Source organism: Trypanosoma melophagium (assembly GCF_022059095.1).
Source record: "Trypanosoma melophagium isolate St. Kilda chromosome Unknown ctg8segment0, whole genome shotgun sequence".
Classification (NCBI taxonomy): Eukaryota; Euglenozoa; class Kinetoplastea; order Trypanosomatida; family Trypanosomatidae; genus Trypanosoma; species Trypanosoma melophagium.
Genome location: NW_027125192.1, coordinates 167,825 through 181,825, shown reverse-complemented (window position 1 = coordinate 181,825; position 14,001 = coordinate 167,825). Strand labels below are relative to the sequence as shown.

General features: G+C 41.9%; 8 protein-coding genes across 8 annotated transcripts; all 8 read right to left on the bottom strand.

Annotated features, from left to right (window-relative positions):
• Positions 1-444: 444 nt before the first annotated feature.
• LSM04_005922 (Kinesin motor domain) lies at positions 445-2,499 on the bottom strand (the record flags this gene model as incomplete). The annotated part of the gene is made up of 1 exon (XM_067333213.1): positions 445-2,499. One exon carries the CDS (start codon positions 2,497-2,499, stop codon positions 445-447), a length of 2,055 nt encoding a protein of 684 aa, XP_067186117.1.
• An 830-nt stretch (positions 2,500-3,329) lies between these two features.
• On the bottom strand, positions 3,330-3,947 carry LSM04_000171 (uncharacterized protein; the record flags this gene model as incomplete). Its single annotated transcript, XM_067333212.1, has 1 exon — positions 3,330-3,947. One exon carries the CDS (start codon positions 3,945-3,947, stop codon positions 3,330-3,332), a length of 618 nt encoding a protein of 205 aa, XP_067185998.1.
• A 796-nt stretch (positions 3,948-4,743) lies between these two features.
• LSM04_007585 (BSD domain) lies at positions 4,744-6,468 on the bottom strand (the record flags this gene model as incomplete). The annotated part of the gene is made up of 1 exon (XM_067333211.1): positions 4,744-6,468. One exon carries the CDS (start codon positions 6,466-6,468, stop codon positions 4,744-4,746), a length of 1,725 nt encoding a protein of 574 aa, XP_067186143.1.
• A 725-nt stretch (positions 6,469-7,193) lies between these two features.
• On the bottom strand, positions 7,194-7,919 carry LSM04_008519 (uncharacterized protein; the record flags this gene model as incomplete). Its single annotated transcript, XM_067333210.1, has 1 exon — positions 7,194-7,919. The coding sequence occupies one exon, from the start codon at positions 7,917-7,919 to the stop codon at positions 7,194-7,196; it is 726 nt and encodes a 241-aa protein (XP_067186159.1).
• A 355-nt stretch (positions 7,920-8,274) lies between these two features.
• On the bottom strand, positions 8,275-9,090 carry LSM04_007406 (Thymidylate kinase-like domain; the record flags this gene model as incomplete). The annotated part of the gene is made up of 1 exon (XM_067333209.1): positions 8,275-9,090. One exon carries the CDS (start codon positions 9,088-9,090, stop codon positions 8,275-8,277), a length of 816 nt encoding a protein of 271 aa, XP_067186139.1.
• A 373-nt stretch (positions 9,091-9,463) lies between these two features.
• On the bottom strand, positions 9,464-10,381 carry LSM04_000399 (Glycosyl transferase; the record flags this gene model as incomplete). The annotated part of the gene is made up of 1 exon (XM_067333207.1): positions 9,464-10,381. One exon carries the CDS (start codon positions 10,379-10,381, stop codon positions 9,464-9,466), a length of 918 nt encoding a protein of 305 aa, XP_067186004.1.
• Positions 10,382-10,915: 534 nt separating this feature from the next.
• LSM04_009564 (Glutaredoxin) lies at positions 10,916-11,479 on the bottom strand (the record flags this gene model as incomplete). The annotated part of the gene is made up of 1 exon (XM_067333206.1): positions 10,916-11,479. The coding sequence occupies one exon, from the start codon at positions 11,477-11,479 to the stop codon at positions 10,916-10,918; it is 564 nt and encodes a 187-aa protein (XP_067186172.1).
• Positions 11,480-11,942: 463 nt separating this feature from the next.
• Positions 11,943-13,829, bottom strand: LSM04_006080 (uncharacterized protein; the record flags this gene model as incomplete). Its single annotated transcript, XM_067333205.1, has 1 exon — positions 11,943-13,829. One exon carries the CDS (start codon positions 13,827-13,829, stop codon positions 11,943-11,945), a length of 1,887 nt encoding a protein of 628 aa, XP_067186119.1.
• Between the last annotated feature and the right edge of the window lie 172 nt (positions 13,830-14,001).

The window sequence follows — 14,001 nt, the reverse complement described above, 5'->3', positions numbered from 1 at the left end:
AATTCATAATATCAATGGAAATGAGAGTCACAATAAGCAAATAAATAATAGCTAGTCACAAAGGTGGAGGAGAGGGATATGGGCCTACACATGCCTCCAGGAAGTAAAATTGAAGAAAAACACATAAAACGAAAAAAAAAAGATAAAGATAATCCAAAACATCTAAAAAACAAAACAAAACTATCTAAGAGTGTCTTTATCTCCTTCCTCTCTCTCTCTCTTTCTTTCTTGTTTTTCTCATGTCTGCATATGTTCATGTGTGTGTACAAAGAAAAAGAGAGCAATTCTAATAGGGGATACTTTTTTTTTGTTTCCCCATTCTTTCTCCATTTTTCTTGATAAAATAAATAAATAAATAAATAAATAAATAAATAAATAAATAAATAAATAAATAAATATATATATATATATATATATATATATATATATATATATTGGGGAACCTTACTGTCCGATCTCTTCGAGTTGACGGGAGAGCGCTTCTTCCTCATCTAGGAGACTTCGCAGCTGCATTAACTGTCCCTGAAAGTGATGAATAGCTTTAAGCTTTCCCCCGAGAATATCCATTACTTTGCTCACATATGTCTCAATATTAGAGTTTGGCATTTCTACGGACATAATCTGGGAGAATTCTTCCTTTATGAAACTCATGTCTTCGTCAAGGTATTGACGATGTGCCTGTACACAAGTATGCTCAAGTTTGACAATTTCATCAACTATCTTATCATAACGAACACCAAGGTCCAAATCGACACTCTTTCGTGATCGTTCTTCTTGCTGTTCATCATCCTCTCGGCAACGTTTGTTACTGCACTCACCATGGGAGCATTCCGGTGCTTTGGTGCAAAGCACACCACTCTTGCGTGCTGTACCTGAGCGTCGTCCTCCAACAGGTGCCATTCTTCCACTTGATCTACTATTGCTGATACCATTGTTATTGTTATTGTAATTATTATTATTATTATTATGATTACTGATGTTGTTATTAATTTTCTTGCTCTCGGAAGGGATTGCATATGTAATGTTCACCACTCCTAGTGGAGGTGCTGAAAGTCGACCATGCACAGAGGGTCTCGGTGTAGGCATAAGCGGTTTCCTGTCAAAGAGTATCTCTGTCTGTTCATTTTCTTCAATAGGACGCCGTTCACTGTGACTCTTTTTTAACTCCTTTACACGATCTGCATACCGTAGGGTATTAAGCGTGTGTTCACAGTTGTTACTTGAAGGAGAGACAGCACCAATCATAACTGTTCGGCAGTTACCCACAAATGAATCACGCAATACTTCTGTTAACTTTGAACCTCGAAATGGCACATGACGGCGATTTAAGTCAAGTGAACGAATACATTCTTTAAGCGCCAATAAACTTTTATTGATCTGTGCTCCTTCAATACGTGTTTGACGATCACAATCCATCGTATCAGCACCCCGTTCACTTCCGGCGAGATCAATAAAAGTAAATTTTCCAAACAGTTTATTATCGTCACGCTGTCTTGCTTTAATTTCAAGAATAGCATGCGATCGGGAACTTGTGTCATTAGCTCCTGTTGTACCACTGCTTCGAATACGATTACCACCTTCAATAAGTCGCATAATACTGCGAACATCTGTCTGTCGGTGCTCTGTCAAGCCACAAATATTTACATTTTGTTTACCATCTTCTAGACAACGCAATGGTCGTCGTCCATTAAGTAGATCATATAATTTTCCACTGTAAATCTCATAAAAAGACACATACAACTCCTTACTGCTGTCAAGACGTGTAAACATGTCTTCTGCAGCTAAAGCATATAAACCAGGTTCTGTACCTGTTCCTAACATAGTATGTGTTTTACCACTTCCTGTCTGTCCATACGCAAAACAGGTGGCACATCCACCTTCAAATACTGTCTCAATAAGTGCTGCTGCTGTACGTCGGTAGACATCTGCGTTAGTGCTAGTTTCAGCGAACACTTCATCAAAGAAGAAACGATGTGTATGAGTGTACTTGGTAAGATCCACCTTCTGCCGTGGTTCTGCAAGAATAAGTTCATCACAATCATTAGTAGTCATAACATCTGTAAAGCTTCGCTGTGCTTCAATAGAACTCAGAGGACGTTTTCGCACAGCCACAACAATACGGCTTTTGCGCCTTTTTATTTCTCTATTATCTATAGAAGGCATAAGAACAGTGGTTCCACGTGAAGTATACTGCCGTTCTCGTCCCTCCTTTTCATCTAATAGTTCCTCTCCCTCTGTGGAGGATGATGGTGGAATTAACAAAAGTGTTTCATCTGTGGTTGACGGTTTTCTACACTTTAAATCCCGTCTAAGGTGCTGTATCGCCTGGTAGAGGTTTATTTTCTCCTCATCATCTGTGATGCCGTAGTTCGTGTACTGATCAATCTGAAGAGAGAGGAAGTCCTCACACGAGACACCAGCGTCCATGAACTTTCCCAGCAAATGACCAAGCGAGAACTGCTCCAACGTCTCCAGCAGCTGTAATTCCCATGACGACATTTGTTTTTTGTTTCGTTTTGCCGTTGTCTGGAAAACTCACCAAAAGTGAAGGGAAACACAAAGACGAATACAAAACAGAGGGGATCCACCCAAAAACACCACCAGCAAAGAGAAATCAGGAAGCAATAACCAAAAAGAAGTAAAAATAAACAGACAGCAAGGACAGCAACAGGGAATGGTGGGGGGAGTAAGAGAAAGAGAAAAAAAATAAGTTCTTTCCTTCCTTAAATAGAAATTATATATATATATATATATGTGTATGCAGGTAGTGCGGAGAAATCAAAAAAAGAAAAGAGAGAAAGAAAAAGAAAATGAGAGAGCAGAAATTATAAACAATTGAAATGTTCACCAACCAACATGTTATCTCCTTTTTACTCTCTTTCTTAATAGTAATAACAATAGCAATAAAAATAATAATAATAGTGATACCAGCGTTAAACCACAATACAAGAAAAAATATAATGGCACAGGTTGCCCCATATGTGTCGAGTAACGGTGAACCGAAATAATATATATTTTTTTGTGCGTTGTAGAATTCTTTATCAATGTCTCGCTCCTTTCCCACATGTCTCAGCATTATCATCATCATTGACCAACCACCATTACTGTTGTACAACCTCGCAAGAAATGTGATATCAGCACCTCTTATTACCACACCACCACTCCCCGTTTCCAGTACAACAACAATAACAACAACAAGAAAGCAAAAATAAAAAAAAGAAAAAAATCAACAACAACAATCATAACAGATACACAACGCGGCATGAACAGAGCAGGAAGAAGACGAAACCAAAACAACAACAACTACAACAATAATAACGATAGGCTCATTATCGTGGGGATTCCACACCAGTTTTACTACTACCGTTATCACCACTACCAATATCACCAGAGCTCTCTGCCGCCTCCTGCTTCCTCTGAAGCATAGCCGCCTTCTTCGCCGCGATAGCCTCACGCAACTTTCGCAGTGTTGCCTCCCGCTGCTCACTCAAATTCGCCCGCTCCTTCAGCAACTCCTCCCGCTTCCGCTCCAATTCACGTTTCTTACGCAGTTCTAAAATCCTACTCTGCAGCTCCGACTCCACTCCACCTGTCGCCTCCCGCTGACGCAGGGGTGTGATGATGGTACGGGCGTGTTCCCAGACAATATCCATCTTGAGACATCCCTCCTTGTACTTCAGTTCATCCACCTGGTCCGAGTCGAGCTGCGCCACCTGCTCAATCGTCCACACATTCCGCTCAATCAACTTCTTCGTCGTGTGTGTCCCGCAGCAGTCGAGCCACGCAATGAAGGTGCCGGGCGTCACATCGGGCGCACACTCGAGGTGAATGAGCCACCAGCGGCGATCTTCATTCGTCACACGTCCGCCCGTCGCAATTCCACGCACACCTGTTAACCCCGGCAGCCGGCGAAGTACGTCGATTCTCCGAAATGGTAATCGCATCATGATGATTCGTGCTTTTTTTTGTTGTTTTGCTTTACTATTATTATTATTATTATTATTATTATTATTATTATTATTATTATTATTATTATTATTATTATTATTATTTCAATTATAACGACAGGTACAATAAATATGATGATGGTTCAGGTATTAGTTACTACTGTTAGTTTCGTTGTATACCCACTCGTTCCCCACCACACACACACACTCTCTCTCTCTGACGCACACACACTTTCCAATGTAGTTTGGGAGGAGGAGGAGGAGGAGGTAAGAGTGCAAAGCGAAAGAAAACAGAAACAAGAAAAAAAATTAATAACTTTAAGAAGAGCAATAACATCAAGAAAAATAGAAAAAAGGAAAAAGAAAACCATGGTGAATAGCAAGTAGAAATACCAATAGAGCAAAAAAAAAAAAAAAAAAACACAACAGCGGAATGAAAGGAGCACAGAAAAATATGGGAAAAAAAAGAAGGCCAGACGATAGGAATAAAGGAAATAAGTAAAGAAGGTGAACACAGAAGCATAATCACCAGCGAATCACACAAAATCCTTTACTTTTTTTCCTCTCCCATTTTTTTCCCATTTTATGTCCACCTTCGATACGCAAGTGAAAAAGCAAAACAAAGCAAAAAAAAAAAAGAAAATGATCAAAACAAAATTCCTGGTGGATATCAAAAATTCCTACCACACCACATTCATCTCACGCCTCTGTGTTAGTTCGTTTCGAGATGGAAAGAACGACCAATGAAGAGAAACAAGAGTATAGAAGAGGATTAAGAATAGGCCATAGTACATAATCATTCATCATCACTTTCATCTTCCTCCTCCCATGGCATAGGAGGGAATTCCAAATCCCCTGCTCCTGCTCCTGCCCCCGCTGTTGTTCTCGTAGTTATTGCTTCTGTTTCTGTTTTCGCTTCAACTGTTTTTGTTGTTTCTACTGCTGCTGTCGTTGTCCTTGTTGTTGTTGTTGTTGCATCAGTAGAATTCTTTGCGGGGTCTGTTGACTGCTCTTGTGAAACTGGACTGGCTTCCTTGTTATCCACATCATCTGGTTTTGGAGAAGTAACGGTTTCAGTTTCTCCTCCCGCATTCATAAGTTCTGTAGACTGAATGGAAGGGATTACCCCCTGATCGCCAATTGATGCCTCACTGGATGCACCTTTTTTATTCTCTGGATCATTCTCACCCAAACCAGAAAGCAATTTACTTTTCTTGACATATTCATCATACTCAGCAAGGCGTTCCCGTAATCGCCTTAATACAACTCCTATCATCTTTAATGTTTCTTCTGACAAGTCCACACGTTTAAAATATCCACCCAACTGTTTCGCGTGCCCTTCACATGCCTTTGCTGCCGCCTCTACTAACAAATCTCCATCTGGTGTATCATCGGTTAAGTACTCAATAAGCATATCTGCCGCTTCTTGGGCATCCTTCACATGTTCAAGAACAGTTTCCTCATCTACTGTACGAATAGTTGAAACATCACGTGGTTTTACTGCTGGTGGTGCATTTATAACTGTAAGTAACAATCGTACTTGTTCATCATTCTTACATAAACTGACGGCTGCAATTTTCCAAAAGTAGTTTGCCCAAAATACCTGTTCTTTCATTTTTCCAGGAACCAAATTGTAGCGCTGTTGACGTAATGCTGGAATTACCAGTAATCCTTCATGAACATCACGGTCGTAGTTAAATTGTGCATGTGTGTTAGTGATAAGTCGTTGATTGAGTCCACACTGCAATAGTAACGCCTGTTCATCTTTTGTAAATCCTCTGTTTGGCCCATAACGAAAAGTCCCTTCATCTTCTACCATAGTCTTCGTGATAAGTCGACGCCATTCATCCTCTCTACCAACCCAGTTTTCTGGCAATTGCTCCCATGGTAGCCTTTGCGGTTCTTTAGCCTCTTTCACACTCTGTACATCAAACTCCTCACGTGTTTCACTGTACACCTTAGAGGCCTTTTGCATGATTTTATTGACAGAATCTGCGAGTGTAGCCCAGACAGAGGAAACTGTTTTACTTACCCGTTCTGCCGTTACATTCACACCAGTTTGTATAGTTACTTCAAGTAGTATAGATAATTCATCACCTTCCACAAACTCTGGGTTACAGAGAATACTTGGTGGAATTAGTTCTGGAAAACTTACTTGATAACTGCTAGGTATCAATTCAGCCGTTTCTGTCTGTTCAATATCATGTACACCACCTTCATGCAGGCGATTTACCACACGTACATTTATATTGCAACCGCCCGGATATTCTGATCCGGAGCCTGTGGGTGGTGGGATTAACTCCAATAGCAGACCAACATAGTCATCCGATTCTCGTTCCCTCGCCACAATCCCACGAATGAGAACAAATCGAAATTGATGCTTCTTCATTACATCATTGGGTGTCCAAAATGGCAGGGAAGTGAGTTTGTTTCTACGATCCAGGTGGCGTAGACCAGCAACGTTCCACCGATGTGTGCTGACATCCGGAGTGGGATTAGAAATAAGTTCCACTGAGGTCATGGTTGTTTAGCCCTTGTTTCGCAAGAAGAATTAACACAAGGATCTAATTACCCTTGCCAAATTAGATAGATGTATAAATAAAAACGAAATAAATCTATAAATTGTGGTTTGCTTGGCTTACAGATAAGACAATTAAAAAACAAAAAGAAGGAAACAGAGAAAGAGACTGTAAAATAAGATAGGAAAGAAAAGATTCCATAATTCCGATATTGCAAATTAAAGAAATAAAAAAAAAGAAATAAAAGTAATAATAATAATAATAATAATAATAATAATAATAATAATAATAATAATAATAATAATAATAAAGGAACAATAATAGCACCATCAGAAGGAATACAACACTGAACGTACATTAGAGAAAATGAGGAAAACCGCACTGGAAACAACAAAAATAACACTCACTTGCTTTCTCCACACCATCCATAGAAAGCCAAAGAAGAACAAACAAACAAACAAACAAACAAACACACACACACACACACACATAGACACAAAATAAACACAAGAAAATAAACAGCAATATATAGAGACATAATTTATTTTTCTTGAGTACAACCATCCTACTTGTTCTCCTTCTTAACAACTCATTTCCCAAATACATCCCTCTCCCCTTCGTTTTCTTTTTTTTTTGCTCTCCATCATTTCATTTGCCTTCCTTGCCTCCATTGTCTTTTTTTTTCGTTATTTTATAAATTTCCCATCTCAACTTTATCTAAGAGAACTCACATCAAACCAACCCCCTGCTTGGTCACTATTTCTACCCAGTCCACTGTCACCCCCATCATCTTTACTCCTGTCTCTGACATGAGCCGCGATGCCATCTGCTCTCGAAGTGGTTGCAGAAACACCGACTCCCTTCTTTCCTCATTAAGAATAAGTCCCACTGACAATTCCGCTCCTCTTGCCCGCGCGGCATCTGCGAGAGCCACAGCAATCCGTTCATTTGGCGGTACTGGTCCCACTGCCGCGAGATACCGCTCAAGTTGCTCTACTGGAATTCTGTAACGTACAGTGATGGCGATGTTTAACGCCCCGTCTGTGGCGCGAAGGGCGTCTATTCTGCACGCGACCGCCTCACCATCGCCGCCCTCCCGCAGTAAAGTGGCGGGAAGTGTGAAGGTGGCGAAGAAGGACGTTGGCGGGACTACAACCACACCGCGGCTTGTGTAGAGCAGTGAGGCAATAATATACATCGCCGGACGGAAGTGTGAGATCTTCGGGAGTTCATCCCCACACGCCGTTCGGTCCTGATCGAAGGAAGTGGCGAGAATGGAATTACGACGGGTTTCATATACAACAGTGACGCAGCCCTCGTCCACACGCACAACGCAGCGGCGGTAGAGGCGCCAGACACACACGGCGCCAAGAGCCGCCGCCGCCAGTGGGAGGATGAGGGATCCGCCGCCTTTGCGATCACTGGGAACAGCAGGCACCAGGCGAGGGGTCATTCTTGCGTGGAGCCGCAGGCAATGGGGAATCTATAGCTAATGGCTGAATGAAAGAGTAATAAAAAAAGCAAAAAATTTTTTTTGTAGAAACGTGGATACACTAATACACAGATATACTCTGTTTTTTTTTTTTCTTTTTTTAGAATCAGATCAATGAGAAAGAAAATAATAATACTGAAATGACTCGCAATGCAATGCAGAGGTCATGATCACCACAAAGAATCATCCATCACCCTACAAAACTCACCGTAGAGGTAAGACCCCTCAAAACACAAAAACAAAACAACAACAAAAAATGAGAATAGACAAAATTAACAAGAATCATCGAATAAGAAAAAAAGAAATCTATTGCTATTTAGAATGGATGAGTCTCTGCCAACTCTGTATTCGTAAAAGGTACTGCATTGTGTTGCACTCCCCGCTTTCTCAGTATAGCAAGAATATCATTTACCGCCGATCGGTATGTTGATACATGCACATATGTAAGTAAACCAAAGCGACGATACGCTTCCATCGCTACTGCCCGCATCTCCTGTTGTTCTCGCAGTCGACGTTCCTCCGCATCTTCTGGTGCACGGCGGCGTATTCGCGCCTGACGTATGTGTTCCTCTACATACAGAAACACACCAACATCAGGCTTTGGGAGATCTTGCGGCCATTGATACACCACATCACCCGCTGGTGGAAGTGAGGCTAAATTGTACGTGTTCGCCAATGCCATGGCGCACGTGGAGCACCACCAACGATCAAATACAATAAATTGCCGCTGGTCTGTGGGATGAAAGGCATCCCAGGCGGCTAAGTAGTTCGCTGCACTATAAAATGCCCTGGCCGTCTTCTCATCCTGCACACGGAAGAGTTCACGGATATCGTTATAGGCGGGATCTGGTGTGCGCATGAGTTGGGCCCTATCACCACCCAATTTTCTCACGAGTGTCTGTGATACAAGAGACTTCCCCACCCCATCAAGACCCTCTAATACAATTAAGACTTTCTTTTCTTTTGGTGATGAATTTAATGGAACCGTTGTGGTTGAACCCATAGGCGGGAGTTTCTCTACGCGACGGAGGAATTGTGTACAGGACGGCGTCCACCAACTCGGGCGAAGACGTTCAACGCCCTGCAGAACCTCGACACACGTGGCCTTGTTATGGAACACACTGGCGATCATCGTGTCTCTTCATCATACAGTACATTTAAGAGAAAAAAAAGACAAGAAGAAGAAGAAGAAGATTCTGGAAAAGTAAATGCGTTCAGATAGAGAAACCAAAAAAAAAAAAAAAATAATAATACAAAGATGATATACAAACAGAAATATATTTATATGGTCCAAGAAATACAAACAATAAACTGGTGTAATAAAGAAATAAAGAAAAGAGTGAGTAGATAGATAAAGAAAAATAAGATGTATTGGAGCTATCATCTCTTTTCCTTTCCACTATAACTCTCTATCTCTCACGCTTATTTGTCTTTCCATTCACTCCACTACCCCTGCACCACCATCACCACCAAATTCTTCTTCACCCTTTCTTCTCTACTTAGCATTACAACAACATCCAGTTTTTACAGTATATGTGATTAGACTGCGGGTATGGGTGCTGGACAAACCACCGTGACGGTGCTATCACACGACGAAGTGGACGATTATTCAAATACGCAGCCCACCACGACCACGTTGAGTTTGCCATTACAACATCATCGCAATTAGACAACATCAGTAACTCCAGCACTTCTCGCGGCATTTGACTATTGTTACTACTACATGCAAACGGTACACGTTCACTTCCTGCAGAGACTAGAGAAACTTTAAGTCCTGCATACTTGCTACGGAAGTAACCTACAACTGTTGCCCCATACCGTTCCTCTTCACAGAACACAAGAAGATGTACATTAGGCACACCAACAGATTGTAATTGTAAACTGTGTCCTAAAAGTTGCCGCACCGCCGTGTCATAGTAGTCCACCTCTAATATTTCGAATACATCACGTAAACGCAAGTAATCACCATGACGAATATGTAAACCGACAAGTTGCATATTGCTAGAGCTACTATAATTATCATGTAGATGTTTTACTGCCGCCTCACGGAGTCTAGAAGGCACAATATCTCGTATGAGAGGATAATCCGCGAAAAATACTTCGGATTGAAAAAAACCTACCATATTGTATACACACTGTACAGATGTGTCCACTGTAACTGGGGCCACAGGACGTTTCTCTGGCAAAATTACTTCTGGAATATTACTAGGAACATCACAACCCACACCGTATGTTTCAAGGTCTGCGAAGATAGAGTTCCAGTACACAGGCCGCGGCTGTTCATTACTGCTACTCCAATTCAATCGCCGTACGACAGCAGATATATTATTGCGCTTTGCGGTGGCTAGAAGATTGGCGATGAGAAATAATTGATTGCCCAATCCACCTACCAGGTTGGTTGTCAGATACGCCCCACCACCCATTGACGGCACTAGAAGTAAAAGTAATGGAAAGTAAGAGAGTGCGTACAAGAGAGAAATTAATAATAATAATAATAATAATAATAATAATAATAATAATAATAATAATAATAATAATAATAATAATAATAATAATAATAATAATAATAATAATAACAATAAAAACAACAACAACATCGAGAGACACAGACAAAAAAAAAGGAAAAAGAAAGAAAAAAACCTTAAAGTGTACATTTGACACTTTAAATGACATCGGCGGTGATAGCAGCAGGATAAGTCCAACGTAAGAGAGGAACAGCAAAACACAACAAATAACGCTTCTTGCCTCCATCGCAACAAACACATTCCCTCTGCGTAGACCTTATTCATCATTGCACACCTGTCTAATATAGAGAATGAGTGAGAGATGAATAAAGTTCAAGTATCATTTCTTTTTTTTTTCCCCACCCCACCCCCTTTCCTTTCATCATCACCATATCTTTTTTTTCTCTTCTTAATCATTCTCATCATCACACCATTGCATATGTTTTCTACCACCTACGGGTTTCGGAAACTAATTCCCTTTTGTTGCAGAAGTTTCTGTAAATCACCACTCTCTAACATCTTCTGTACAACATCTAATCCCCCAACAAACTCACCCTTCATAAATAACTGCGGTATAGTGGGCCACTCACTCACTTCCTTTACGTATGTACGCACTACGGGGTGTGCCAATACATCAAACGATGTGTACTCCAAACCAAGCACTTCCAAGACGTCAATCATGCGTTTTGAAAAGGCACACATGGGTGCCTCTGGTACACCTTTAATAAATGCGACCACATCTTCTGTTTTAATAGTATCATCAATGTCTTTTTTTACCATCGCTACTTCATCCTCTGCGAATTCCGTGTTAACAAGACGAGGCTGAAAGTCTGGGTGTGTCTCTTCCGTATCCTGCACATCACCACCAACACCAGGAACGGCATTTCCACCGCTTGTTGAAGTAGTACTGAGAAACCGTTGTTGTTGTTGTTGTTGCAAGAACAGTGGCGTTACTGTCGATGGACGGAAGAAGAGAGCACCCACCTGTCGAGAAAAGGCACCAGAAAACCTTTTCATTATTGCCTCCGTTGTAGCCTTCCAAGACTAAACAATAATAACAAAAAGAAGAAAAGAAAAAAAAAAAAACAAGGTCCAAAGAAAACACAAAGAGGAACAAAAAAATAAATACAAGAGGAATAGCAAAAATAATAACAATAAATGACAATAATACTATCGGGACAGTCATAAGAGCTAAGTATCACATAAAAACAGAAGCCTTCAAAAGAGGAAAAAGAAGCAAACTAATACAAAATGAAAACTGTCATATTGTAGTTTACTCGATTTCGTACTCTTTTTTGTTTCTTCTGGTTTTACTGCATCCCTCCATAAGAAAGAAAGAAAGAAATATGTAAAATGAGGGTGAGTAGGAAAGTTTGTGTATGTAGTGCGGTTACAAAATAAATTGCGTCTAAAAGGGGTAAAAACAAAGCAAAAGAAAACAAAAACACAAAAAAAAGGCTGTCAACACTCGATGCACGTTCTACATAGCCTCAGAATCACTATCACTATCGATCTTGAATCGCTTGATGTCAAATTTTCCAAAAGAAATAGTTGACGTTGTGGGTGGCACTGGAGCTGAAGGACGTTCCACCTTCTTTTCTGCTGAATGATTGCCAGCAGTATCAGCGGATCCTGTAGAAAGTGTTGATTGTGACAAATGTCTATACAAGTTTGCTGATGGGGCAGCAGTAGCAGCAGATTTTTTTGTTACTTTTGGTCGCGGTACAGCTGATCCTGCAGTTCCCGGTTCGGGGGCGACATTCTTTTTCTTACTAATAGACACAGGATCTCTTGGAAATGTTGTAAATGCTTCTAATGACGATTCAGCTGGGCGATGTTGCTTTTGTTGTTGCTGTTTTCTTTGTTGCTGTTGCTGTTGTTGTTGTCCTTGTTGAGAATGCTGAAACTGTGGTGGTTGGAATGAGATAGCCTTGTTAGTTGTGCCTGCAGAACTTTTCGGTTTGGGCCTAGGACGTGGTTTTGCGGGCTCGACATTTCCACTCTTCTCCGGCACGGTATTTACATTGAAAGCCGAAGACGCAGCAGTAGCAGTGTCAGTAGCAGTTTTAGGACGGGATACAGTGGGCTTCTTCGTTTCCTCCGGTTTATGATCTCTACGGCGATTATTCTCTTTTAAAAGCTTGTGAACACTCACTGGTACTTCTGCTTCTTCTTCTTCTTTTTCTTCCTCTTCCTCTTCCTCTTCCTCTTCTTTGACGTGTGCTGACGTTCTGGTAGTCGCCGCAGTGCTGGTATGCTTGAGACGCCCGCCTAGTGCAGATGACGATGCCCCCGTTGTTGTTGTTGTGGTGGAGTTGGTGTGTGGAATATCACCTGTGGTGTATTGATACTTTGTACTCCGCTCGTGTCGTGTTTGATACTTGTGGGAGTTCACCCCGCGTGTGCGTTTCTCCTCTGGGGTGAGGGCGGCGGCGATGAGTTCCACACTTGCCTCCCGCAGAACCGCGACGGCCTCCGCCATGGCCGCCAACGCCGCCTCCTGCGAACGGGAGGGATGCGCCGCTGGCCGCACAGTGTCATACTTCTCAATTGCACGGCGTGGGTCTAATCGCATCGCGTCATACACACCGCCCAACACCGATGTATCGCACATATCACACAATCGCAATATCGCGGCGTGGATGCGGAGGAGGACATCTACCGCCGCCACACGCTGACGGCTGCACACCACGCGACTCACCGGCGTGCCAGGCGACAATCCAAGTGGACGACACACAGGCGGCGATGAGGAGGAGGATGAATGTTGAGTGTGGCCCACACGGCGAAAAGATGTCGATGGTGGCGGGGATTCCACTCGGCGGCCGTAAAACACACGACGATCTTCCAGAAGTTGTGGTTCCTCCAAAGGCGATGTTGTTCGCATTGTTTTATAGGTTGGCTCTGTTGCTCCATGTGCGGGCATTAGCGTGCTAGCAGTGTTAGTGTTAGTGGCGGCCTTTGCTAATGGAGAGGTGCGTTGCCACTTCTCATCCAGTTCCGTTACGACAGACTGAAGATTTGGCACAAATGGCGCTGGTGGACGTTGTGTCTCGTACAAACTGTTAAGAGCGGCACTGATGTCTGTCTTGGGCCCTTTGTGTCGCAATGGCAATAACAGCATTCCAGGATTATGGCAATTGTTATTATGAGTATTGTTATTGTTATTGGTATGAAGTCGTGTATCGCATGTATCTGCAGGTGCCACAGCAGCAGAGGATGAGGTGTTGGTAACAGAGGAAGTGAGGATTTTTAACAGTGTCTCCCGTACACACTCTGGTACATTCTTCCACTCTCCAATACCACTTTCCATTTCCCACTTCATGCGCTGTGGTGCTGTGGCATCCTGTTGTAAATCACCGTGAGGCATTTAAGAAGATTTTATGTAAATTTTCTTTTTTCCCTCTCTCCGTGTCTATCTATATGTATATATCACTCCTCCTTCTTTTCTTTTGACTATTTGGTGGTTTTTCTTTTCTAATTCTTGTGGCCATTAGTTAAAAGTAAAATAAGAGTAATACATGCGAGATGATAGGAATGAA